The sequence below is a fragment of the Electrophorus electricus genome, chromosome 3, assembly GCF_013358815.1.
Source record: "Electrophorus electricus isolate fEleEle1 chromosome 3, fEleEle1.pri, whole genome shotgun sequence".
Lineage (NCBI taxonomy): Eukaryota > Metazoa > Chordata > Actinopteri > Gymnotiformes > Gymnotidae > Electrophorus > Electrophorus electricus.
In genome coordinates this window covers 13628404-13656305 of record NC_049537.1, presented here as the reverse complement: position 1 = coordinate 13656305, position 27902 = coordinate 13628404, and the positions used below count along the sequence as shown (strand labels likewise).

The 27902-nt window shown below is 39.7% G+C and overlaps 3 protein-coding genes across 13 annotated transcripts in view; all 3 read left to right on the top strand.

Moving 5' to 3' along the window:
• The window catches only part of nav1b (neuron navigator 1b), a 49607-nt gene extending 43955 nt beyond the window's left edge, over nucleotides 1-5652 (top strand). For 7 of the 10 annotated variants that reach the window (XM_027000570.2, XM_027000568.2, XM_027000566.2 and 4 more), the window contains 4 exons: nucleotides 249-445; nucleotides 903-1021; nucleotides 1375-1572; nucleotides 1875-5651. In XM_027000570.2, coding sequence (XP_026856371.2) covers nucleotides 249-445; nucleotides 903-1021; nucleotides 1375-1572; nucleotides 1875-1961 — 601 coding nt within the window. In that variant the 3' untranslated portion in view covers nucleotides 1962-5651. Of the gene's footprint in view, nucleotides 1-248; nucleotides 446-902; nucleotides 1022-1374; nucleotides 1573-1874 lie in introns of all 10 variants that reach the window. The other 3 variants (XM_035523990.1, XM_027000569.2, XM_027000563.2) reach the window with 1 other exon arrangement.
• A 290-nt stretch (nucleotides 5653-5942) lies between these two features.
• Nucleotides 5943-17025, top strand: mybphb (myosin binding protein Hb). The gene is made up of 12 exons (XM_027000750.2): nucleotides 5943-6208; nucleotides 8012-8146; nucleotides 9108-9275; nucleotides 11691-11779; nucleotides 11899-12094; nucleotides 12654-12793; nucleotides 13768-13927; nucleotides 14077-14213; nucleotides 14893-15079; nucleotides 15756-15810; nucleotides 16530-16571; nucleotides 16703-17025. Exons 1-10 carry the CDS (start codon nucleotides 5998-6000, stop codon nucleotides 15785-15787), a joined length of 1455 nt encoding a protein of 484 aa, XP_026856551.2. The 5' UTR covers nucleotides 5943-5997; the 3' UTR covers nucleotides 15788-15810; nucleotides 16530-16571; nucleotides 16703-17025.
• A 3011-nt stretch (nucleotides 17026-20036) lies between these two features.
• The window catches only part of LOC113571661 (synaptotagmin-2), a 39919-nt gene continuing 32053 nt past the window's right edge, over nucleotides 20037-27902 (top strand). For both annotated transcript variants that reach the window (XM_027000733.2, XM_027000732.2), the window contains exon 1: nucleotides 20037-20413. The gene's annotated coding sequence lies outside the window, so the exon portion shown is untranslated. The remainder of the gene's footprint in view (nucleotides 20414-27902) is intronic.

Sequence of the window (27902 nt, the reverse complement as noted above, 5' to 3'; positions counted from 1 at the left end):
GTCCACATTGGGTCATGCTAAAAACGGTCACAGAAAAAAGGGTTTGGCTGAAAAGCAAACCACTATTCAGATCATGTCCATAATCATCCTAGTAATACTAATTGCCCTAGTATCAAACTAAGACTGGTAGGCAACGACTGGTTAGAACAGTTCAACAAATAAATGAATGAAGTGGTCCCTAGTAGCTGTTCTTTTGGTAACATGCCCAAGTAATAATTTGAGCTTTCTTTTTACTCTGCCTTCACCAGAATGGTTATGTTCTCCAATAACGTGGAGCCAGCCAATGGCTTCCTGGGGCGCTATCTGCACAGGAAGCTGATGGAAGCGGAAGACCACCGAAGGCTGACTAATGAGGATCTCTTGCATGTGCTAGACTGGGTGCCTAAGCTCTGGTACCACCTCCACACCTTCCTGGAGAAGCACAGCACCTCCGACTTCCTCATTGGTAAGGCTTCTACTTAACTGTCTGAAGTGATTATTGAGCAATGGTGCACTTTACTTTCATGCAGAAGTCTTCTCTTAGGAGAAGTATTGAGTCAGACTGGGTTTTGTTTAGTTAGCTGGTTGTTTTTAGTTTTTGTTTGTCCCTGAGCAGTTCTTAGGACTGATGCAATCCAAAGGCTGTTGTTGATAGTCATTTAAGAAAAAAGATAATACAGTAGGCGTGTCTTGCATTTGCAATTACACCCATACTTTCTGATGTTTCCAGTGTTCCTCCAGTGTTGCTTTTACTATTCAGCATTTTATAAATTCAATCAGACATCCAGGGACAATGTTGTATCTACATTTGTTTAATCTTGTACTGTAATTTCCAATTTCCTTCATTTCATGGCTTTAAAGAGCTTAGTTAATCAGCAGATGATGAAAGGCTGTGTTAAATTCCCTCTCCTTTTGGTTGACAGGCCCGTGTTTCTTCCTGTCCTGTCCGGTGACGGTAGAGGAGTTTCGCTCCTGGTTCATTGACCTGTGGAACCATTCCATCATCCCTTACCTGCAGGAGGGGGCCAAAGATGGCATCAAGGTGTGACAGATTAATCTCCCATTGATAATATCATGGTGCTGGTCCTGTAGCACTTAGAATGGTTTTGCCTTTTAGTATTCCAGAACTGAGATAAGATGGTACGATGACTGCTTTATGAAATTGCAACCCAAACTTCATTTTTGCTCTTGAACTCCAGCGGTTTGTACTTTTTCTCTTTGTTGTTCGCAGCTTCACTATGTGTTGCTTAAAGGCATCTGTCAAATGAATATCATTATGCACCAAGCTAACTGTCCATGGCACAAAGGAAAGCTCAAGGCTGATCTTCAGAGCAACTTTAGTGGATTTAATTTGCAACAAATGGGCTGTGAGTTATTCTCTTCCTACTGCTTCAGGTCCATGGTCAGAAGGCAGTGTGGGAGGACCCAGTGGAGTGGGTGCGGGACTCTCTCCCCTGGCCATCTTCCCAGCAGGACCAGGCCAAGCTCTTCCACCTGCCTCCGCCCAGCACGGGACCAGCCAGTCCCAGCCAGCCTGGAGACGAACGACCCCACAAGGAGACCCCTCCCAGTTCCATGGAGTCTGACCCCCTGGTTAGCACAGCTTTTTTTTCTCTGAGACAAACATATGAGTGTCATCTGTGGTTTAAATAGCTCAATACCTACTATAGAATTGAGCAGAATGTAATATTTTTAATGACTGCTATAATGTTTACAGAAGTTGCATTGTGAATGCTGTTACATACAATAAAAGGCATTTCATATACACAAGTACTGGTAACCTTTTAATTTGGAAAATAGTAAGAAAATAAACAAATTTTGTTCTCTAAATACAGTAGTGATGTTCAGTCTAATGCAGCTTTCTGTTTTCCTCTGTCCCATTACTCCTATTGCAGATGGCAATGCTGTTAAAACTTCAGGAGGCTGCCAATTATATTGAATCTCCAGAGAAAGAGACTGACCCCAAACTGCCCACACTTTGAACCGAGTATAAACTTGAGCCCTCATCCACATCTTCATCTCTCCAGTGGTTCTCAAAATACACTGAGGTCCAAACACAAACTCACCTGTTCATGTTGTAAATCCCTCAAAAGATACTGCACTGTCCCAACATGCATCACAATCTTTTTTGGTTTCTTCATCTCATTTTGCATTTTCATTTTTATTGATTATAATGTTATATATACATTTCAAGAATAATGGTTAAATGTCAAAAGAACCATAGTTACTTTGTTCACAAACAATTTAAAAAAATGATATGCTTCTATTTGCAGATCATAGACAGAGTACATATAACATAAGTAATTTTATTTTCTGGGAGCCCTTACTGTTCCACTGCTGCCCAAACACACCTCAAGGAAATGGGTGCTAACTCCTAACTGCAAGCGTGCACATAAAACATTCACTTCAGCGCTTCATAATCATGGACAGCAGCACATGCGGTTGGGCACCATCCCAAGGCCGCAGTCCTCTTCCTTGAGCGCTGGCACAGCTGTGCTCTGCCGATTGCACCACCCGGGCACACACTTAAGATATCTGCCATCATCAAGTTAGACTGCACATGAGCACGTATGACAAATATGAATGCCAGAGACACTTTGGCATCATGCAGGACAAAGTTATTCTCCGTTGCCAGCAGAAATTCTTTCAGATGAACAGGAATGCCTTAAAACTGCAATGTCCCTGAAAGAGACTGTTCCCTGGTTGTTCTGTAGAGGGCAGTGTTTATCTCAAAACTTGTGTTGCATGTATATCTGGCAATGTTGGGACAGACAGTAACAGAATTTCAGTCACACATAGTAAAAAGGAAGAGGAGGCTTTCCGAAAGATCCCAACAGTTTAAAGGTCATTGCCATAAGAATATAGGTACTGTGGACTGTTCTTTTTATTGTAACAGGTAGTGTAGGTCAATTTTATTTGGCTTTGAAACAGATCTCAGCTCAGGGGGTTAGTAATCTCAGGCATCCAATTATGAATATTTAATACTGATGTCCTCTGTCAACTGCTCTAGTTTGTAGTGAATGGTGCAAAATATCTCAAAATGCAAAAACCAAATACACTAGTGTTTGGACCTGCTCTGTATCAGCTTCTTGCTTAGAGTGGGATGAGAAACTACCCCTATGAAACTGTTAAGAGCTGTTAAATATGTGTAAAAGAAACATAAGATTGCTTTTGATTATTTGGTGCTATAAAACACCCCTCTGTAGGAAAATGTCTCATTTTCCCATGCAATTGTCTTATATTAACAGTATAGGTGCTTGATCACAGTAAAATAGCCTTATGATCTCATAGCTTACAAGGGCATCTTCATAAAATTACTGAGGAACAAGTCATCCCATAACTTTTACAACTTATTTGTACTCTTTTTACTTTTAATGGTTACTTTAGCATGTGTTAACATTATACTTCATCTAATGTTAACATTATTCTTCATCTATTCATCATCAGATTTGTCTTTACAACATATTATAACAGCATTTTTTCTGGTAATAACATTAAAGTTGAAGCTGCATGCTGTTCTTTAGAGGATCAGTAGGCCCTGCAGTAATCCATGAGTCTCAAACTTTGATAACAAGCTTGACTAGGAATGTACTGCATACACTATAGCAGTGGTGGACCAGTAATTTCTCCTCATCTCTACCTGAAAATACAAAGCATATTGAAGCGTGCATGTGGACAGGCAAAGCTAGGTTGAGTGAGTCTTGGTAAAGTTAAAAGCTCACACCATTCCATTTCTGTATGCATTTATAATTACATTTATTTTTGCCTTATAGACATTGTATGCTGTCATTTCACATTCATCTATGTAAATATGTCACTGACAAAACCAGGGGGGTAGGGTCTTGGAATGGTCAGGTAGGATCAGCTAAATGAAGCAGGAAAGTGTACATTGGACCAGAAAAGTCCCATTGGGATTTCTCATGTTAATATAAGACTGTATTTCTGAAGTTTCTTTGCACTGCTGCTTTCTACCTCCTGTGTCGGAGTTCCATTTAATTGCATCCATTAAGACTTATAACAGTGTTTTAATAGCTTTCTTTGCCTAGCCCATTCAACTTTTGTTTTTTTTGTTTTTTCTTCTTTTGCTTGTTTGATAACACATTTTACATCAGGCAATGTTATGAAGAGAGACTGGGTTTTATAACATAAGTGTTATTGGTAATTTACCATAAAATTGAACTACATTTTAACCTGAGGAGCATGAGTCCAGTCTCTCTACCTTGTAGGCTGTCTGGCTTCAGTGCAGCAGTTCAGAAGAGACTACATTCGTACCACCAATGATACCTGCTCCTTGTTTCAAAAAGCCTCTTTGTGAAGTAGGATGTTGGTAACAGAAGCCATTGTGCTCAATCTGAATCATGTCCCTGGTTCCTGTGCCTGTAACTCTGTGATGGCTGTGATGTGTTGTGCTGTGTCTTGCTCACAGGACTATTCAACAACTTACTGTTCACTTTGACTGGCAGAGAGTAAGGGTAATGTCTGGTTATATCAAATCACTGATTTTATTTTTTATTTTTTTGTTTTGTTTTGTTTTGAAGTGAGGTGCATCTCACTCCATCATCATCATCATCATCATCATCATCATCATATCTCTGTCTTTTGGAATGCTCTGAACAGTACATATAATATAGAATACAAAATTGTCTATTATTTCACTGCATTGGGGTACTGTAATGCCCAGAGGTGCATGTTGGGGTTTGGGGAGGGCTATTTTTATTTCCCACGGAAATTGTATCCTGTAAACTCACCAGTATTACTGTGGAGCCCCAGAAAATTGAATTTAATCGATGCAGTTAAAGTAGATACCAAACACTGGTGGTGATATTTTTTTTATTATTTAAATTTTTTTTAACGATCATTTGTTCACTCATTTTTGCATTATTCAGCCTCGATAGCTTAATGTGATTTAAAAGTAGTTTTACTTTCCCTGAGGAGTGTAAAATTAATGTTTAAACTATAAACAGTAGTCTATGAAATTAGACCAAGGTCACAAGAAGTTGTTGAACAGTCCCCAAAGTTCATGCAATGCTTGTTATTGATTCAAAATTAAAATAGTACTATCAAAGGTATGGTAACTAATGTAACTTGCAATAGACGTGTAATGGGTTTCTAAATGTTGTAAAAGCATGTCACCTTGGCGTGAAACAGAATTCGGAACATGGTCTACCTAATTTTTGGCCATTTTAACAAGATATTGCTTTCTTATTTGTAATTTTCCCCAAGAGAATAATTTAGACAAGTTAATCTCCTTTTTTTTTTGTACAGAATGTCATAATTGTATACATTGTAAATAGCCAAGTCATTTGCGACAACAATCGTTTAGGATAAGAAAAGTCTAGTAGAGAAATGTGGTTTGTAAGGGGAAAATTGTGCTTATTCTGTTCTGCGTGGCCCTACAAACCTGTGGGGGAACTCGCATGCTCCTGGAGGTTTCTGCATAACAACCAATCCAACGTTGTCCGTCTGCCATAATAAAACCACATCATTCTTTAATGCTCCTGTTCTCTGGTCTGTTTACCTATCCAGCATAAATGCCATTTTAATGTTTCCCAAAGTTTACAGTTATGCTTTGTTTATATTTTTTCACTCCTACACTGATGAACCAGTTCATGCTACTAATCCATTTTGATATATAAACATGTTTAAGATGGTAAGCAAATGGATACTTTAAAAACTATGGAATTAAAAAATAACTGATCTGAGGTTGCTTTTTTTGTCACAATTCTATTCTAAAATCTATTAGCGTTTTAAGTTTGTTTCTTAAATATTACTTCATAAATTCCTATAAATCTTTGAGTGTCATCACTTGAATTTGCTGTTGTCTTTGTCTTATCACTGTATTGACTCTCATGGTAGACAATCCTAATGCCAGGAGAGCTCTGTGTGGTCCCCCAGCTGTTACATTTAAGGAGAGGGTGGAGTTCACCAACACTACACTTGCTATAAAACTGCAGTAGCCCCCTTTCTAGATGCAGTCACAGGTGTTACTTACGAGAGGGATCATTTTTGCGGACAGCCATGCCGGCAAAATCAGCCCCCATCAAGAAATCGGTCAAAGTGGCCAAGAAGGAGGAAAAAGCACCAGCACCGGAACCTGCACCAGAACCGACACCGGAGGCGCCCCCTGCAGAAGCCGCGCCAGTGGAACCAGCGACCGCCGAGGCAGCCCCTCCTGCTGAAGCCCCACCAGCAGAAGCACCCAAGGCACCAACACCCCCTCCTCAAGCAGGTACTGTTTGGTATTACTTCCCAAAACATCCCTTGCCTCTGAAACTCCCTCAGCCACGATGATAACTTTCATTTTAAAATAGAGAAGCAAGTCTTTTATCATCAGGTAAACCACTACTAACTACTGAGAACCTACCCACAAGCTGTTTGTTACTTTGTAACTGTGCAACACGGTTGCGCAGCACTAAGAGCCTTTTGCTGACGCTCCAGAGCACCATCATGAATCCACATCTGTTTGCACGCTTTTTAAAAATTGCTGTGATTGCCTTGTTGGCATCCCTTTGATTAATAGGGTGTCTCTTCGTTATTTTTATTACGGTTTAAGTAGTAGTAACAGGAGATCTCGAAATTCCATCTGTCATTCCAAAGCATTGACTCCCGAGCAACAGTTTGAATAAAGTAGTTCAGACATGCCTACTCTATTCTTCTCTGACCACGTTAAGCCATAATTTCTAACAGTTTCGGCAACGTCAGCATCTCCGGTTGCTTCTGTGTCGGGTGAAGTTACCGCTGAAGTGAAGTGCCTGCGAAATCTAAGGATAACCCAATCCCTGAATAGATGCAGAAGCTAAAGTTAATTCATATGATGAAAATATCCATCTCCCACAGTATAGCAGTTCATAGGTATTCTATAGCAATACCACAAACAACAATACTATAACAGGCCTACTACATGTGCCAAACTGTTTTAGCAATTTGTATTAAGATGACTTTATAGTACTTATATAACACTTGTTTACCGTTAACGTCTGTCTCTATCTATCTATCTATCTATCTATCTATCTATCTATCTATCTATCTATCTATCTATCTATCTATCTATCTATCTTTTATTAATATTTTTATTAAAGGTATTTTTTTAATAAAATAGTTTTGTATTAAAGGTGTTCATTTTATACAGATTTTAACATTTCATTAAAGGTTGTGCATTAGCACTAACATTTGAATTACCATTTTTTCGCTTAGACGTATTCGCTTATGAACATCTAACATGCTGCCGCGGAACTCGCTGCCAGCGCTGCATGCGCCGCAGGAGCTTTTGCTGACGATACCAGCACCCAAGCTCTTCGCTTTCTCTGCCAAAAAGTCCTACTTAGTAAACAGACACTGTCTTGAACAAAGTACACCTAAAACCTTTGTACTTGCGACAATCCTGCCACTGAAATACATCTCTGTTTACCCGGGTAACGCTTTAAAGTTTAAACGTCAGCTACTGATGCCCCCGTCCAGTAAGGCCGTGCTACCCCCGAAGGAAATGCGCAAAATGCTGGTAAAACGTAGTTCTGTAATTTTTACGCTTTGAAATAAAGAAGTTACTGGAGAAGTGTCAAATGCCAGATTATTCCTAAAACTAGACCCATGTATGGAATTATCTGGTGTGCAGATAAATCTGAACCAAGGATCTGAGTTGCAGAACATAATTTGTGTAGTGAATTATTTAATGTGTACTGCCGCTCAACTGTACAATAGCAGTCATTTGAGATTACATGCTTACTGGGCTACACTGTGCTATAAGAGCTACAGCTAAAAGACAGCTCTGCTCCTATACCTGCTGCTTCTAATCGACCCCTGCCTATTTAACACCAGCTGCTGCCACTGAAGCTCCACCATCTGAGGAGGTCAAAGCTCCTACACCCCCTCCTCCGGCAGGTAAACCTCTACCCAAATGGAAAACTTGGACTTCTGTATTCTGTGGTCCTTCACCACCCATCTTCCTCAATATTTACTATTGTGATCTTTACGTGGAACTTGCATGGTGCTTGGAGGCCAAGTTTATCATACCAGATTGTTGTTGCTTCCCCAGAGCCCACCAGTGAGCCCCTGGAGCTGTCTGTTGAAGACGTCAATGACACGTCAGTCACTATCCAGTGGAGGCCACCTGCTACCATCAGTAGTGTGGGCTTGGATGGCTATATAGTGGAATGCTGCAAGGAAGGAAGTAAGTCTGATTCTCTGATTCTGTATCTGATTCTCTTTCATTCTGTGCCTGAGAACCTTCCATACAGTGAGACATCTTAAGAGTGTTATATGAAGCCAGTCAGTATATTGTATTCTTCAAATAGGTGATCAAGCCCAATGGTCTGTGTCATTCTGGAACTAATTTACAAATTTTAAGGTTATGTTTTGGATGTAATTGATCTTAAAGTATTTTAAATTGATCGCTATTAATTTTTAGGATTTTGAGAGCATTAAAGATAAAAGATACCTATTAAAGTACTACCATGACGTACTGCCCTGCTCCCTATGTTAAACACAAAATTTTTAATTACAGTTTGATTGGCTGGTCAGTTCTCTTGGTTGCACCTGTTCCCAAACTGTCACCAACAGATTTATACTAACACCTATCATGTTTCTATGTAAGGAAAGAAACAGTAAGACTGTCTCAAGGAACCCTGCTTGCACAGACAGGGTCATGCTACTGCTAGAACTGAGTCATTTTCCAGATCGACCATAGTGAAGCAAGGGTGTTTCCCCAATTCAGTGTTTCCCAAAGGTCCAGGACTCCATGAAATGTTTCACTTGAGAGATGCCAATGTTGATGCACAATAAAGCTTAGTCAAGATATGAATAGAGAAATGTTTTTCAGCCACATGGGATCAAACATGATGGTAAAACACCAGTACAGTACTGTATATTTCAGCATTAGGGCATTATGGGAACTATTAGTAAAGTATGTTCATGATGCATGTTATTAGACACCTGTACTTGTCAGGACTCAGTCTTCCAAAGTAAAAGCCTTTCAGGGTACTGAATGAATAACATTTTCCTCAATCGGTTTTGCACCATAATATCTTTGGTCACAGTATAAGGTCAGAAACCTGTTCACAAACAGGTCTACATGTTTTCTTGCACATTAATGAATCTTTTTATATTTTGTTTCCTCCCTATGTTTCTTATAGCTGGTGACTGGAAAGCTATTAATGAGGAGCTCACTGTGTCCTGCCGTTATGTCATTAAGAACCAGACCATTGGTGATCGTCTCAACATCAGAGTGGTGGCTGTGAATGCCGGCGGCCGTAGCCCACCCAGTACTTTGCCCGATGCTGTGTTGGTCAGAGAGGTTGTTGGTAAGTTCTTGGTTCCTGGCCAGTAAGTGGCACTTCCTTGCGATGTATAGTGACAAAGCCATATCTAAGTCACAAGGTGTAAGCATTGGGTGTGTTCTTGAAGGTTGCATATGTGTTTTGAAATACTCATTCAGCTGTGGCCTGGGAATTCTCTAGCATAGAAATAGCCTTTCCAAAAATCGCTGGGCATCTACAGTGCAGCTGAGGTGTCCAATAGCTGTGGCCTTGCCTGCCTTCCATTAGCATGCAGAAGTGCGTAGGTGTCCGTGTCCCATTTCCCAGATTGTTGTGATTGTTGTGGAGGGGAAGTTTTTCAATGCCCTGAGAGTTGGCTGGTTGTGGAAGGGTGAATCTGTCTGATGATGTCTGGCATCAGCTTACTGATGGAGGCTGACCTACACACTTGTATGCTTCAACCAGTGCTGTTGGTCAGCTATGACAAGAACACCATGGACAAACAATAGGAAGAGCCAGCATTGCCTGTCGTTGTTGATCTATATGGAATCAGAATACCAGAGAGGCATGCTTTAGAATGTATTTGTTGTTAATGCTTTTCTCAAGTACAGATCTTTTACTCTAATGTGGTATCAGTCATGGAAATTATAAAGTTGAATAAGCTTGCCTTAACAGACAGTTAGATACAAGTGAGGTTTGCCTGTTTTGAGACCATACTTTGAATCTGTATATTGTAATTTGAGTTTCCCATTGTACATTAAATCAACTCTCATTATAGGTTGGAATTTACTTTTTTGGCTGATAAACTAAAAACTGGATTTTGAACCATTTTTTAAAAAGTTTAAGTTCACTTAAACTCACAATTAAAGGGTAAGACGCCACAATTTTAAAGCCTGTCAACTTTGGTTAAAATTATTCATACATAACAAAATCATATTACTTGGATTTCATTGAACCAAACAGTTTTTCCCTGAAGGGGACTGTCTGTGGAGGGGGAACACTGTTGTTCATGCCTGTAGAGTAGGTTATGTGCACACGTGATCTAAAGAAAGAAATCATATATGTAGGATGGAAAGTCGAGCTGGATTAAAATGTAATAGGAGTCCATGTTGTGCAATTTAGGCAGGGGGGAACCCAGCCTGCATTTGAGTTCAAGGTCCCAACTGTCTGGGGTACTTTTCCAGTACTGATAGCACAGTACAAATAGGCATCATATGAATTTGCGCCTCAAATAGGTTTGGAAATCCAGATCACAAATCCTTGGAAACTTGCAGTGAAGTGTCTTCCATTAACAAGGGTTGCATGTAAAGGGTTTGACATGGCTTTTGAAACCCTGAACAGAGAGCAGTGGGGATCAATGTCAAGCTCCTTCCCACAAGAGCGATGGTGACAAGTGTGAATGGCTCATGATGGGGGATGGGAGACATTCCATGTGTTCTCACACAGCATGTGGAGCCAAGCGGCATCTAAGGTTAACTGTAATCTCTTTGTACTTGCCAGAAATCCAGTACTCAACTTGTAACATTCCAAGGCTTCTGAAAGGCAAGGTGAATAATGTTTACCTAAAGTAAGAGTTTACAGCAAGATGTTCAGAGGTCTGATGTTTAATAAGCTATAATTCTGTGTAATATTTGATAATTAAGTCTTAAGACCCCCAGTCTCATTACAGATCAAATGCATACTCCAGCCCTAAACAAGCTCTATTTTTTCAGAAAAATAAATTAGTAATATCTTTCATGCAAATCTTTGGGCAAAAGTGAAATAGGCAAGCTACAACAGAAATGGCATTTAAAGATTGCAAGGCCTTTCAAAAATAAAATCAGTAGCATTTTATTTGCTTATTCTAGTAGTAATTGTTGAAGTGGACTGTTGTTAATGATATAGTGAAATTAGGAGTTTTACTATAACACCCATTCCTCCATATGTCTGCTTCTGAAGTTCAGCATTTTGGTTGGTGAGAGTTTAGAGGAAAAGCTCCTTTAGGACCACAGTGTAATGCAAGCTCTCCATCATGTTATGACAGGGTGAGATGTGATAAGGCTGACCTATTTCCAGTTGTGAAAAGATGAACAGCCCAACACTCAGCATTTCAGATTTACACTGCAGTTTTAAATCATGAAGGCAATGTTTTAAATACATTTGTTTGAGATCTATCTGTACCTACCTGTTGGACCATCTTCATTTAATTAAGTAATCTTTGGAGTGAAAGTTCCATGCTGGTGTTTAAGAAGGCTCACAAAAGTAGTTTTATTGTTTCTAAAACTGCATCTGAAACTTAGAACTCAGCAATGTAACTTTCATTCTACAGATTACAGATTTAATGGAAATCGTCCAACACTTGCGCATACAGAAGCCTGAAATGCAGTTAAAGCATTCCTTTCATGATTTAATTTCTTTGTGCAAGTGTTGTTTAAAACAGTAAAGTCAGATTAATTTATTCTTCCTTGTTGTCCCCTATAGATCGCCCCAAGATTCGACTGCCACGTTTCCTGAGGCAGCGTTATGTCAGGAAAGTTGGAGAGAAGGTCAACCTTGTTATCCCCTTCAGTGTATGTGATCTTCAATCTCCATAAACAAAAGTAGACCTTTATTCATTACTGTTATAATTAATTATGATGGAGATATAAAACCACATTGTTATTCAGCTTGTCTGTGTCCATCTTTACAGGGCAAACCTCAGCCTGTGGTCACCTGGACAAAAGACGGGCAGCCAGTCGATACCAAGAGAGTGAATGTTCGTAGCACTGACAAGGACAGCATCTTCTTTATCCGTGGGGCAGAGAGAGCTGACTCTGGTGTCTACGAGATGTGCGTTAAAGTGGACAGCTTTGAGGACAAAGTCCAGATAACTCTGCAGATTATTGGTGAGCAGCATAATTTAAGGCTTATCATTGTGGGCAGAGATTTTAAAACACCAAATTATCACTTGTGCCAATTTATTTTAAACAATGAGAAAAGCGTTTAGTAACATATTGCCTTCCTCATATAGAAAGAGCACTGAAATCAAGAACCAAGAACAAAAAACATCCATTTGAAAGCTATAGCTGAATGGCTTATATTAAAAAAAAGATGTATTTAGCTATGTTAGCATGCATTTGTCATTAAAAAAATGAATAAGTATTTTAATTGGGTAAAATACCTTTTAAATCTTTTAAACCTTTTAAATGAATTCTTTAACCTTTACCCAGTATGTTCATATTCCCAATCCTTTTGATAAATCAGTAAAATTAAATTTATTGTACATTATCTTATTAAACATTTACAGCAAAAAGGACCTGTAAAATGTTTATAAAATCAGTGTTATAATGGCTTTACAAATCCTTGATTGTGGCTTTAAAAAATGATTTTAGAGTTCGGTAATCTATAGTTTTGTTCAACATCAGATGTGTACATTTCAACATTACTGTTTACATTAAATCACAGAATTGCCTGGTCCGCCAGCCAGTGTAAAGATTGTGGACTGCTGGGGTTTCAATGTTGCTCTGGAATGGACTGAGCCAAGAGATAATGGGAATACAACTATCACAGGATACACAGTCCAGAAAGCTGAGAAAAAGACCGGGGTGAGAGCTCCTTATTTTATTCACTCCATTTGTTAGGTTGGTTTGTCAAACATCCAGAATTATTATTTCTTCTATCTTCACGTCCCTGCATTAAAACAGCATATATATGGATTTTAGTTGCTTACAAAAGGATTTCCACAACATCCAAATCCTCAAACCTTCAAACTGTATCTCAGGTTTGTAGCCTACAACCAAAATTGTAGATACATGAGCACACTTCTTCTGTTCCTCCATTGTTCCATAGACTTCAATTACTGTACTGCAGTTCAAGATGTAAATGTAATGCGGCATTTTCCATCGTTTTACAATTTAACTTTTGTGGCCCACTTATAATGTAAGTGGAATATCCATAACTTCTTCCACATATATGCTATCAAAGTACAAAATACAGTACATATCTTTTGTGTCTCAATGTTACTGACATTTTCCTTTAAGCTTCTTCTGAGCTTCCAATTTTCACCTTAGAGTGTACAAACATACGTAAACATAGATCAGTCATATTAGATCTATATCAAACTAGATACCTGACTTTGACTTTGAGGAATATGACAAATGACCTCTATATGACCTTGGCCATTTTGGTCATCACCTATATACATGTTCATCTATCTATTTATTTATTTGTTTGTTTGTCTATTTATTTATTATATAAATTAAAATTTTTGATTTGTTTATCATAGTTTGTCAGTTTTCATAGATTCACAATTAAACAGTTTCAGCCTATCTGGACATAAAAACAACAGCCAAAAATGGAGACTCTCCACCCCCATCTTAAAAGGCAGCATCCCATGGACTGATTAAAACATTTGAAGAACACGGTTAGGCAAACATAAAGTTAGGAATTTAATCTAGTTACATCCAGATTTGGTTGTAACCTTGTTACCATTATCAAAGGAACCTTTGCTGCCTATTAAAATACATGATTACCTAAAAATAATGTTTACTCTTGCAGCTTTGATGTTCCTCTTTAACAGGACTGGTTCACAGTGTTGGAGCACTATCACAGGCTGAATGCCACTGTCTCAGATCTCATCATGGGAAACACCTACAGCTTCAGGGTCTTTACTGAGAACAAGTGTGGTATCAGCCCAGAGGCCACTGTTACCAAGGCTTCTGCAACCATCCAAAAGACAGGTAAGTCAAAATAAATACAAATAAACCAATGTAAATATGTCAATTACTGTTTTTAAAACAGTCAGTGGGATATGCTACCTCTTTAAGGAGAAGTATAGAGAGGTGGATATTTTCATGGAAAATACCTGACTATAATGTTTGTCTCTCAGGCATTGTTTATAAGCCACCAGAGTACAAGGAACATGACTTCAGTGAGGCACCCAAGTTTACCACCTCCATGCCAGACCGCTGCACCACTGTGGGTTACTCCACAAAGCTGTTGTGCTCTGTCAGAGGTTTCCCCAAGGTATGATCTCTCACTTTTATTGCTTTGGTGCAAACTAAATTGCCTCTAGGAGTTAACTAGTCAAGTCCTTGTTCAATCAAGCCATATTGGCAAATCTTTAGCTAGAATAAAAGTAGTCAAAATGTAGTCAATTAAGTGGTAAGAAATACTTCTTAAATGCTTATTATGTATCCTGTGCATATCTTATTTTGAGCCAGGTCTGTTTTCCAAAATTGCAGCTTTCTTCCATGGTCAACACCAACAGCAGAGCACCAAGCCTCCGTTTTATGACTGGGGCTAAATTTTCAGTTGTCTCTGGAATCTGTCAGTAAGCTTAGCCTCATCGGCAGAACAAGCCCTTGGGATAGATGATAAATAGAATAAATACCTACTAGGGAGGATGAGATGAATGGTATTCCTGTCTGCTGTGATCCAGTGAGCCCTGACAGTGATCCTAACATAGAAGCCTTTTCACAATGTGGATATGCATAGCAGGGATCTTTCAACTATGTGAGAAATGTTTCTCACTCTAATTCATCCATCTACAAAGCAGGAAAAGATCCTTCAAGTCCTCAACTAATACTCAGTTATATGGTATTGTGTTTTAAAATGTCATCATAAATAGGTTTGCTTTTATATTTGAAGAGCACAGAGCATGCTACTTACATTTAATTTCATCTTGCTTTCATTTCCTCTGCAGCCCAGGATCCAGTGGATGAAGAACCAAATGATCATTGGTGATGACCCCAAGTACAGGCAGATCAATAACCAAGGCATATGCTCTTTGGAGATCCGCAAGCCAGGCAACTTTGATGGTGGCGTGTATTCCTGCAGGGCCATCAATGAGCTTGGAGAGGCTATTGTCACCTGCAAGCTGGAGGTCAAGCGTAAGTTGATCCAGTGACAGTAATCTCAGCAGGTGCTGAGAAACAATAAATAACAGTAGAGCATATACTGTTTGGTTTCACGTGGGGGTTTTGTATAGGTTCAGAAGTGTCTGACAGTGTTCTGGGCAAATTACACCAGAGGGGAAGAGCACTTGTTTCTAAGTCAGAAAAAATAGGAATAAGCTTGGGTAGCTTTTGTACTTTTCCCAGACATGAGTCACAAAGTGCTTTACAAAGACACTTAACAACATAAAAATACAAATACAGAAACAGCAGAATACATTAAGTTTAGACCTGGTGCAATATGTTTACTCAAATGCCTGTTTAAAAATATATGTCTTTAGCTGCTCTTTAGCATATTTAAAGTGCTTCCTAATCTAAGGCTAGTGATGTTATCACTCTGCAGGCACTTAGCTGGGCATGTTTCCTGAATCACACGGATTAATAGTCATTAACATGTCCACTTTTACAAGTCATCTAATAGCTCTGAAAACCATAGTCCATGCTGATGTTTTCGTGACAGCACCACCTTGTAAATGTTAAAATCCTGATTTGTATGCTAACCTCTGTCTTAATGAATTATTCCTGACATGCTTTCATGGGATATGACTTGGAAGTCAGTTTGAATAAAGCGATGTGCATAGCTTAATGTGGACTGTTGTTACTTATCCCACAGAGCCAGTGACTTCTGACGCTGATAAGAAATAAGGTGTAGAGCCACCTTTGTGCAGGTCAGTGTTTATTGCATTGCTCCAAACTAGCTTTAATTGATTTTCTTGCATATTTGATATTTCAAAATAACTAATTATTTGCTAGACATTGTTTATTTTCTAATCTCTTTGTCATTGAAAATGTATAATTAAATAAATCTATTTCAAAGTTTCTTTCACCGTAAGCCTTGTTTTAGTATCAGAGGAATAATATTGGTTTTGTCGTGAAAGGGCGGGGCTGTTCCAAATGAGCAATTTCAAGCCCTAAGTACTTTACATCTATTTGGGGTCGTGACAAGACATCTCGTCATCCACCCAATGCACTGACCTTATATGGTGGCTACTAAACTTGGAGAGCACAGCCCTTGGTACTGGAAACGGGTCTGAGTGGCAGTGTCCTGTAAATCAGATCTGGTGTGGCTCCATATGTGTACAACAGGGCAGCAAATCGTATTTCCCTGACTCAGCACCGGGCTCCCCATTAGGCCTGAGAGAGCTCATAGTTGTGTACTGCCAGCTCATACGCTGATAACACCTGCATGCGCTGCATAGCAATTTCAGTAAATTATGTAGTTCCTCAGAAGTTGAGTTTGGTAGTGGAACTTGAAGTGGAGTTATTTTATGCCTGTAAATACAAATGAAAAAACCAAGCCAAAGTGTGTGCTGCTTCAGCTGTTGTAAATATTGCCAAAGGCCACTGACACCTGTTTCTTGTTCTTCCCTGTCTACATGTGTTCCAGTCCCAAATTAGGAGCAGCAGGATGAGAAAGTCCTTTTGAAAGGTGAGGAGATATTGCCTTGAGGTTATTCTATCTATGCTAAAGGTCCACAAGAAAATATCAGGCAACACAAATATTACATTTGCCTTCCCCCTACCCCCCACTTCTAATCCCATCCCCTCCTACTGTTTTAGGATATTGAAGACACTGGTTGCAACGCAAAAAAAAGACATGAACTGTACATATGAAGGAAAAAAAAGAGACACTTATCACCTTTTTCGTATGTAACACTTTGACTCACATTTACAGAATTATGTAGGTATATACATCATTGACTGCCTGTGGATGAGACATCTATTTATCTATGTTTCTATTTGTGTATCTGTGTCCCCATACCTGTCACTGTCTTGTATTGCAAAGCTGATCATGTTTCCACCAGTTTCTATGGGATCATCTGCAAAAGGGAAAACTTGTTAAGAGTTTTCAGTGTTTGTTGAAAATAAATTCATGCCTTCGATTTGTTCTTGTTGCCTTTTTTATTAGTTGAACAGGTGTTATTTACAGATATCAAGTATAAAAGTTCTGATCTAGATCTGGTCCTGTGGTTCTTTAAATGTGGTGTATGTGTGTGAAACAGAATAATAGAAATAGAAGAACAGAAAATGGAGCTAATTTGTGCTCGGTGGATTCATACCATGACACAACTAATGTAAATGCAGCTTAAAACTGCAGTTGGATCAATGGAGGTGGTCACACACACACACACACACACAAACAAACACAATAGACACCCACCAGCTGAGCAGGGGAATGGAACACAGAGTAAAATTTGTGGCCCACAATTTGTAGGAATGCCACTTATTCAACTTTCTCCATTGGATATTTAATGCAATTCCAAGTGGTACTATTTGTGATGTGTGTTATCAGAACTTCCTAGAGAGTCTTGCATAGTGATAAATATTATTCTAATACCAGTATATGTCATGTACCACACCTCTATCTAGCAGCACTACATTACACTCAGATATTTATGAGTGTGTTAACAAGCACTTTCACACTAAGAACAAATATCACTATCACTCATGGTATAACCTGGTTTGCCAAGATTACAATGTGCCACAGTATCATTTTGGTCCAGCCAGCTGGGTATTTGCCATGTAGGCATTTCATATGGAGCATGTGGCACTATTATTACATCATTAAATCAATTCTTAAGTCTGAAATTACTGGTTCACAGTTTTCTTTTCATATTCCTAAATCAAATTTAACAGGAAAACCAGCCAAAGGTCTGGCTCAAGGCACCTAAGATCATACACACTAACTGGGGCCATAGCTCTCTCTGCTGCTTACAACTGGCATAACAAGTAATTAGAACATTCAGGAGACATTCTTGCTCTTCGTTCTGCATATTTTTGCTTTCACTGTGTGTTCTTGTCACTATTTTATCTATGGCCTTTGTGATTTTGCTCATACAGCTAGTTTTGAGTTACTTCCATATGTAGTCAAGAGCTACTGCCTGTATCTATGGTCAAATTACTAGTATTTTTTTTTACTCTGTGTATGAGCATACTTGAAATGCGCTCAAGCAATATACAAACAGTGACATGGTATTTACAGGTACTGAAACATGTTGCTACTCTCTACTGTGGAGAAAAGGAACTACAAAGGAACACCAAGTTGATCTTTGGCACTACCAACAGAGCAGAAAGCATGCCATCTTTTCCAATTTTCCATTTTTATATATATGTAAACATTTTATGGCCTACCATTACAGACTAGGTAAAATACTCTTACCCTGACATGCAAAACTGGTTTCCAAAATATATAATATACCATAATGCCCCGGCCAGCGTTTCTCTGCTATTGCATTTGTTACGTAGCCCGTTGTTGTTTGCAGCAATTAGGACATTGTTGAATGATGAATTAGGGCTGATCAAGTTTTATGTGGCTTTCCATTCACTGCTATTGTGGCAAGCCAGCTGATCAAACATATGATGTTCAGTACCACTCCCACTCAAACAGTTATGCAGGATTTAACAACAAACCAACTTAACAGGTGAATTTGAGAAACAGAAAATTTACATTTACTTAAACAAAACAGTTTAGATGAAATCCATTGTTTGCCATAATGGTATGGTTTATTCTTCTTTTTATTTTTTGAAGTATTTGTTTTTTTTTAAAAAAAAAGAAAAAAAAAAGAAAGGAGAGACTGAAAATAGCATTGATAAGAGGTCTAAGGAACTGCCAATAGTTATGGATGAGTAGTAAAGTTATAATGTGCTGCCGTAAATCTGGTCCCAATCGTGCATTTGAATTAAGGCAGAACTCAGCAAGACCTTGACATCTTCAGCCCTCTGAAAGATTTTTCTCAAGTATATAGTAAATCTTTTGATGGGTATATTACTTTTGGATCTTATTGACATCCAGCTGTGAAGATATAGCATTGGTTTCAAAGCATGGACAATGAAATGACTGCTATGCATTAAACAATACCAAAGGCTAGTGTTAAATAGAGAACAGATTGTAAATTGTGATAAATAATGATACATACATGCTCAATACCTAGATTTTATAATCACATGTATGTCTGTTACATCTTTGGGGGTATCTATTCAGTAAAAACGTAATCCACATTTAACAATTCCACCCAGCTGTCTGGGGAAGGCTTAAATTTATTTTATTGATTTCAGATACTGGCTTTTAGTCCATCAAGCCCATTTAATTAGGACCGAGGCACCACACAGTAAACTAAATGCGTCTGCTGGAGGGGGAGACGCTTTTTGTCTAATTTGCAGTAAGTAAGCATATAGTCGGGTACAGTATGCCCTTCGACATTCACGCGTTTAAAAATGCATGTAATACAGATCCTGAAAACGTATTAGGGAATAGTGTCCGTGGGGTAGTGTAAGAGAGTTATGGCAGTGAAGGGGCACTCACTGAGCCACTCACTGAGTTTATGATTACATCCCTTTGGATTGTGCAGACTATTCGTCAGTGCGACTTGTACAGTGTTGATATTTCACAGTGTGGAGTTCACACCGGTCTTCCTTAATTCACGGAGAGAACATTAGCGACATGCTGATCACGCCTTAGTGTTGAAAATCGCCGACATAAGAGGCTAGCGCTTTGCGTTACTGCAGAACTACCCCCCCCCCCCCCTCTCTCACACACACACACACACACACACACACACACACACCGTGGGATGCTGATGAGGGGAATCTACTTCTTGCATCCGCTGCATTGTACAGTCCTCAGCGTCTGCATACTTCTCTCAGCAGCTAACTGATTGGCTTTCGCTGCGCTCCCCTCGCCCCCTTACTCCTCTTCCCTCTCCCCCTCCCTCTCCCTGACCACCTCCTATCCCGAGTCTGCTTTTACATGTAGGATACTGTAGTATGGGGGGGAAAGTAGGAGAGGAATGGGGCGGGACCATTTCGGGGCGCGTGCCACGAAAAAAATCGCGCTCAGCGAATTGCAAACGAGAACGGTTTTTATTGACTTGTGAATCAACAAATAGGAGCGCCTTGCCAGAAAATACAGCAGTGAATCGCCAGAGGGTATGATGCTGAGAAACGATTGCAGTGGATGAGAATGAAAATGTGTGAGTGTGTCTCTGCGCTTACGCTGGTCCCAAATCTGAACGTCGTCAGGCCAGAGCTCTCCAGAGTGTGTGTGTGTGAGTGAGGCACCTTTGAGGAACGCACCTGGGTTGTGCCAGCTCTAAACACTGCAGAAAGGCGAACATTTTTTAAGAAAAGGAAAAGGAGGATAAACCAAAGTACTGTGAATTTCCAGTACTGCTTTTCTCTTCAAGAGCCCTCAAAGTCCTGCTGCATCTGGCGAAGTTTTTCCCCTCTCATCCTTCACCCCTCCCCTCTTGGTGCAGCACATCTCAGCCCAAGGTAAGCACCCGTTTTTTTTTTTATAACTGTTTTCTTTTCAAGGGATGCTTTTGACTACTTAGCGTTACAGTTGAATCTAATACACGAATACCCTCCAGCAATCATACAAGTCAGTAGAAATTTTGGAAGTTCGGTTAGGTGACAACAGTCGATGAAAAATTCTTCGATTCTCCGTTCAAGACAGAAGTACTGCATGAAGGGGGTGGGGTGAGGACGCTGGGAAGGGGGTTCGCCTGAGTGCAACTTTCTCCTCGCATAGGCAAGTCAGTGTGCGTAGTATCCCAGCGCTGCAGTATAGGATTACATAATAGTGACCGATGTGCGTAGAATGCAAATTGAGAGTTTTCATGTGCAAGTCCTCACTATCAACTAAAATAAACCAATTCACCTTTCTAGACGTCCAGAAAACGTGGCTATAATCATGCTTTGCCGACTGAGCATTTGTACAGAAGACGATTAGAAGACTTTGAGACCATAAATGAGTTAGGCTAGTCATTTGTTTCTTTTGCCTATAATAATGCCACCCAAACGAAGAACTGAAGTTGTTTCCCTGTATGCATGGAACTTATTACCCAGTTTAAGCAGCATCAAATTCATCATTTAAATTGCCCTAAATAAATAACAATGAAGTGGTACTGCAGTGTGGAGTTTCAGGGTGTTTTCTTATATGGGAGGGTTACCCGTGCGGTGAGATGGTTCATAGAGTGCTTTAACCACAGCTTCTTGATGGCCCACAGTGGACTGGAGCTGCTACTACTGCTAACTGTAAGGAAGTATCTTTCTGCTGAACAAGCTGTTATGTCTGAATAACAGTCACGTAGATGCGTATATTGTCTCCTTCCCATAGCTTCTCAATTCCATATTCTTGTCTTATTAAAATGCTACTAAAAATGTGATACTAAGATATGTTTCCCCATTGAAAAGGGTAATAGGGAAACATGGCAAATTTTGCCTTCTTTTCTGGATTTTTTTTATTGGATGGGGACGGGGAGAGAATGGGATGCTGTGCTCGGTCTCACTGAAGGGCATTTGGTTGACCAGGTAGAATAGACTGTTGTGAGGTCAGTGATACACTGCATCCCGCACTGAGTGTCGTATTGAATCAGTCTGCCAATTCTGACACGTAGGAACTCACTCAGAGCACAATAAGATCTGCAGTGGTGCGATGAAAGAGAAAAGCAATTCAGGAGGTAATCTCATTGATTGCAGTGAAGACCAGGGTGAACTGCCAGTGCAGTATCAGACTGGGGGTGGGGGTGGGGTGGAGTGCACGGCAGAAGCTTTGGGCCACTCTACATGAGTGGGTTCCAGTTGTGTCCTTGAGGGTCAGACATAATGGAAGTGCTTATATAGAAAGAGTCCACATGCACACATAGAAACACACACACATACTTGCATGTGCACAAATGCACACACACAAACTTACACATACACACATACATATACACACGTATGAGAATTTTCAATAGTGCTCTGCTCTATATATGTGTGTGTGTGTGTGTGTGTGTGTGTGTGTGTGTGTGTGTGTGTGTGTCCGGGACATGCATTGCTTATGCACCAAACTGAAACAGCTTCCCCCTCAATTCAGTAAATCTTTGTACTGGATTGCTGTATAGGGACTGGTAATATTTGGAGAACAGAGGTGTTGCCGTTTATACCCTGCAATAATGGATGTGCTCTCAGATATAATGACGCAGTATTAGAAATCATAATTCAGCATGGTTATTATTGGGAGAAACCGCTTTCCCACCTTTTTAAGGCCAATCTACTAATCTATAAAAAAAAAAAAAGGTCTACTCTTCAGCCTTAAACTAACAAATCTCTTGTCTACTATCTGAGGATAGGGTGAAAATCCAGTGGGGTTATGTTTATGGACACTTCCATCATTGTTCAAGCCTGCTTATTTTGCCAGTGTTATCAAGGCTATATGAAGCCTTGCCATTTCTCTCCCTCACCCACTGTATGGCTGCATAGTACACATCTAGTTGATGGCTCATGAAATTGAATTTTGTTTTTCTGTTGTAATCGTGATGAAACTAGGATGTTATTTCATACTGAGTACCAGGGTGACTCTTGCATGTCTTTTAAAATTGTCTTAACATTATGAACCAATAAATTAGTAAATAGGTAGTGTTTTGTTAGCTTGTCTTGGAAAGCACAGGCATGTTCTTTGAATTTACCCATGATATAGATATTCATAGCAGTATGGGTGTTTTTAATCATTATTCAGAGGTACACAAATATATCAATTTTACAATATAAAGTGTTCTGTATTTTATACAATGTTTTGCATACTCTATATACATGGTGCATCTGTGTGCTATAAAATGTAATAGGAGCATTTTTGTAAGATGTAATCACTGAGATAGGTGTCACATGCTTAATGGACTGATGGCATTTGAATGCTGCAATGACTGGAGTGACATATTTTATATAAAGTGTATTTGTTAAAATGTATTCAGTTATTAGAATCAGAAAGCTGTTTTTGCAGACTCCTCCAGCAAATGATCAATGAGGCCATGGAATAGGGAGACCCAGAATGCATCAATGGAATTTTGACTTTCCCTTCTGTTTTGTGGCATTTGTTCAGTCGCATCTGTCTTCTGCATGCTGGACATGCCATCCCATGGAGGCCACTGAACTCAAACTCTCTCTCTCTCTCTCTCTCTCTCTCTCTCTCTCTCTCTCTCTCTCTCTCTCTCTCTATCTGTCTTGCTCTCTCTTTCTCTGTCCATATCTCTCAGTACCTCTCTCCCTCTCTCTCACTTGCTGTCTCTTTCTCTGTCTCTCCGTGTTTCTCAATCCCTCTCTCTCCCTCCCTCTCTCTGTCTTGCTCTCTCTTTCAATGTCCATATCTCTCAGACCCTCGTACCCTCTCACTTTCTGTCTCTCTCTCTTTCCCTGTCTCTCAATCCCTCTCTTTTTGTCTCTCTCTTCCTTTCTCTCTCCCTGTTTCTCAATCCCTCTCTTTCTTCCTCCTTCCGTCTGCCTGAAAGCATTGCTTTTTTTGAAACTGCCATTTTGCCAATCAGTCCCTTGTGTCATAGCATCATAAATTCAGAGAATGTGGTGAAGAGCATGCTGGGAGTGCGGTTCTTGCCACCATGTCCCCACCCTAGAGCCAAGGACCATGCCAGGGCCTCTGTTTCAAAGATATTTGTGTCCAAAGGCTTCTGGGCAGCCAGAAGAGCTTCTGCACTCTCTACTGCAGTGGCCAGAGGCTGCCCACACACTTTTGGTCACGATTTCCTTGATTGTCCCTATTTTGTTGATGTCTGTCCAATGGACGTAGATTGGAAGGCTGGGCTTTAGCCATGGAGGCTTTGATGAAAACAGCAGTAAACTTTCAGCTGTAGGAGAGTGGTCAGCCTCTGTGCCTACAGGCTGGATGGGTTTTCTGCTGACCAAGTAAAATGAGGTAGAAGTGTGTTTGTGTGTGTGTGTGTGTGTGTGTGTGTGTGTGTGTGTGTGTGTGTGTGTGTGTGTGTGTGTGTGTGCGTGTGAGTGTGTGTATGTGTGTGTGTATGATTGAAGGAGAGAGAGAAGCAGACTGCTCCCTGCGCCTGTGCTCCATTTCTTTGACACATACAACATTTACACAAGTAGATGTAAACATCTCATCCAACTGAAAAGTGCAGAACAATAGAGACAAAATGTCTAGGTAGGTTATTAGGCATATTTTGACTTTTCCCATGAGCAATTACACATACACATTTAGATGATGCTTTACATTAAGGTTTAACAAATAACTCAAATGATTAGATCCTATATCTCGTATGTTTTGTTATTTGGTAAGAGCATTATATAAAGTTATACAGGGAAAGCAGCGGGGAATGAGGCATGAGGAAAATGGGGTGTGAATGTTAACAAATGGCTCAAATGGATGACTGCGACAAGCAGAGTTTTAGGCTGGCACGGCAGGTTACTCTACAGCACATGTCCACTTGTCCAGTGTCTTCCGCCTGAGACACACACACACATATGTGCCCATCCATACACACACTCAGAAACACATGTGTAAACTCTGTATTAACTATCTTCCATTGTTGGCAGTTGTCTCAGTCTAAGGAAAAAGTTGAAAATGAATTGACTTGAATTATGCAACATAATTCAATGTGTGTTTGAACTTTTCAGTACTGCTGTGTGTGTATGTGTGTGTGTGTGTGTGTGTGTGTGTGTGTGTGTGTGTGTGTGTGTGCAAAGATAGAGAAAAAGAACTATTAATATTACCAACTAAAAAACCAACTAAAAACCAACTAAACTAGACTTAACTGCTAAATGCAGACATACAGCCATGCAGGGATCAACAGATAAATTATCAAAAATAAAGGGCACCCTGGAGTCCAGTAAACATGATATATGTAATATTTTATCCGTCATTTTGGTTTCCATTACTAGCCTTAAACGTTGTTTCAATAACAAGGTTGTATCAATAAGCTAGAGTTTGCTACTTGCGGTTAAAAGCTCTAACAGGCTTTACCACCAAAGCTATAACAGCATGAAGCTAAAATATAAATATAAGTGCAGATATTAAGACAATTTGTTCTAGAACAGTGTTATCTATAGGACCATGTCCTTCCAAGTATCAGTCACACTGTATACCATATTTATCTCACCTCTCAAAGAGTTGAGGATAGACCCTCTTGAAAAGCTGGGGAAAACACTTCAGTAATGAGCTATCAAACACAAATCTTAATTGCACTACTTTCCATAACACTTAAAAATACCTCAGAAACATCTATCTTGCAACATTCATTTAGGAAGGACGGGTATGCTGGCCTACAGATCTGTTTAATATTTTGTTAGCAAAGCAGGAATCTGTCCCAGCCACCTTGATTTAATGGATATGAGGCACTTGATCACTACATTTCTGCCATATAACCTGTGTCAAAACACCCTCAAGTTTTTGTTCATTTGAGTAATATTACTATCATTGCTAAATTGGCTGTTTTCATGGACTGCAAACAAGCTTTTCAGAAGAATCCTTTAGTAATTGTTTTTCCCAAAGTTTTGTTAATGAAAATTTTAAAACTGCAGTCGGGTCTTTTATGCAGTGTCAACATGAGTTAAGGAGACCTCATACTAAGGTCTTATCCTAGTTTTAATTGCAGTTACTAGCTGGCTAAGCTGATCAGGCCAAAAGAAGAAAATGCATTATATTACATATAGTGCTGGAATTGCATAGATAAACATTTATATACAACATTTAATTTAAATTTAAAAAAAGATTCAATTTAGATAATCAATTAGCAGGCATATCAACTTTTCATTCAAACTGGGTTGTGCAGATTGTACATTTGCAATCTTGAAATCATCACGGGAAATGAGCTTACTTTAATTAATAAAAATAGTTTGAGTAGATGCATAGATGTAACCAGCATGGCCTTCGCTAAACAATATATTTGACTCCAGCTGAATATTATTTTCTTTCTCATACTTTCTTTAACAGACTTAATGCATTATTCAATGATAGTGATTTTTGTGTCTTTTTTTTTTAAGGCATCTGAAGCAATGTCTGCTGCACTTCAACAATGATCTGTTATTTATGCAAATTATTTACATTTGTCTTTATGAAAAAGCAATGTAACTTTCACCATACAGTTCCTGAAATATACTGAGCATCCAACACAATGCACGCATGATATAGCCACAATATTTCTGAATATGTCTCTGCTAACTATGGGATCAACCTGAATAATGTATTGAGCACTGTATGAACGTCATATGAGCTTGTAGTCAGTGTGCACCTCTTTCCTCCCATTCCTCTGCAAAGAAGCACTGCTCTGCATTCTGATTTGGGTGCTCGCCATTCACGTCTGTGTACACTCATTAGCGTGTGATCGATGATGTGTGTTTCCAACGTGATCAAATTACCAGCTCAAACCAGGAGCCAATAAGGCTCAGAGACCAGCTGCAGGCTTCTATATAATGTAACATGCTACCTGATGAGTTATACAGTCAGAGTTGTGGACCCCCAGGGCCCTTTTGCCAATCTGATAATCCTAGATTACTTTTCCATTTTCCATTTTAAGGGTGGTAGGGTCTGAGAAAGAAGAGATGGTTTTAAGATCAGTGATACCAGTGTCATAAGCGTCACAGCTGTGTTTTTGTTCCTAACCAAGCATACAGTAAACACAGGCATCATGTATGACTTACAGCCTTCATGCTGTAGTTGTGCAGTGATGAGCATGGAAGGTCTAACACATGTGTGGTAGGCCATAAAATGTAGGCCTTTGTCAGGATTGCAATACTCCATATGTTGAAACATCTTGATTTTTATCTATTCAATGTGTTGACAGTAACAGGAAATGCTGACAAAGGAGGCCAGAAATACCAGGTAATTAGTCACGAGCAAGCCTCTCTTTGGGTCAGACCTTTTCTGTGGTACTCAGTCAAAATGACCCAGATCTAGATAATCTAGTGGTTCTTTCTCTGTTTGGGGGGCTGGTGAAATACAGCCCAATCTGTCTTCCACTTACCCACCTTTCCGCAGACCATATGGACATACTATTTTGAGTGCTGGAAAGCATAACAAAAGTTCTGTGTGCTTATGTCTGTGTGTATGTGTGTGCAAGTAAGCGAGTGTGTGTGTGTCAGTCATAGAGCCATGTAGAGTGTTGGAAAGAGTACATGTGGGCCAGAGTGTCTGACTGGCCTAATTTGTTCGACCTTCGCAGGCGAGTGAAAGGCACTGCAGAGGAGATCACAGCCTCTTTTGTGATGTGCACTCCACCACTAAGAGGCAATAGCTTTTCCAAAATAATACTAACAACTCCTGAGCCATTCCAGACCACTTCAGTGAAGCTGGTCTGTGCACCCTGTGAAAGAATAGACAGATCTCCACCATGCCTCTGCCATGCCTCCACCAGGTCTCCACTGCAGTGCTGTTATTGATTAGCATTGCTCTTATCCAGAGGGGAGACCGAGGCAATATTATTCCTGTCCTTTGTACAGCTGATAGTTGCTTTCACCAGCCAGCCATGTACCGAGACCAGAACATTGTAGTTGGCATCTCAAAGTACCACCTTATTCTCCTATGCCCAAATCTTTCTGAATAAAGTATATTTAATAAGAATCAGACCAGCTGTTATTGGCCATTGTCCAGAAAGCTTTGAGTCAGGGGTCAGTAGCAGGTGGAGGGAACATACTACATAACACCATGCCACAAATGCCTAAACTGGATATGCAGTTTTACTGAAGGATTCAGACCAACACGACAGAGGCATAAGAAGAAATCCTTACCGTGTTCTGTGGATTACTGCTTGTGGTTTGCTTTATTAATTTAGAAGCAACCTGTTTAATCACCATTGTATAATAGTCAGAAGAAGACAAATGATGCAAGTAAACCTGTTTGATTGAAATTGCTTACTGGGCCCATTTTGTTGGACAGCAGAGGGCAGTATAATGGATATTGGGTTAATTCTGCCATGTGACCTCAGTATCAGTCTTCTTTGTATCCGCTAGCACTGTAGTAGTCAAGGATATGGAA

Bases quoted from the DNA above. Each gene is read 5' to 3' on its own strand.
- mybphb (XM_027000750.2), top strand. From the start codon at position 5,998: ATGCCGGCAAAATCAGCCCCCATCAAGAAATCGGTCAAAGTGGCCAAG. The intron at 6,209-8,011 runs GTACTGTTTGGT...TTGCTTCCCCAG, and splicing joins AACACCCCCTCCTCAAGCAG to AGCCCACCAGTGAGCCCCTG. The intron at 8,147-9,107 runs GTAAGTCTGATT...TGTTTCTTATAG, and splicing joins GGAATGCTGCAAGGAAGGAA to CTGGTGACTGGAAAGCTATT.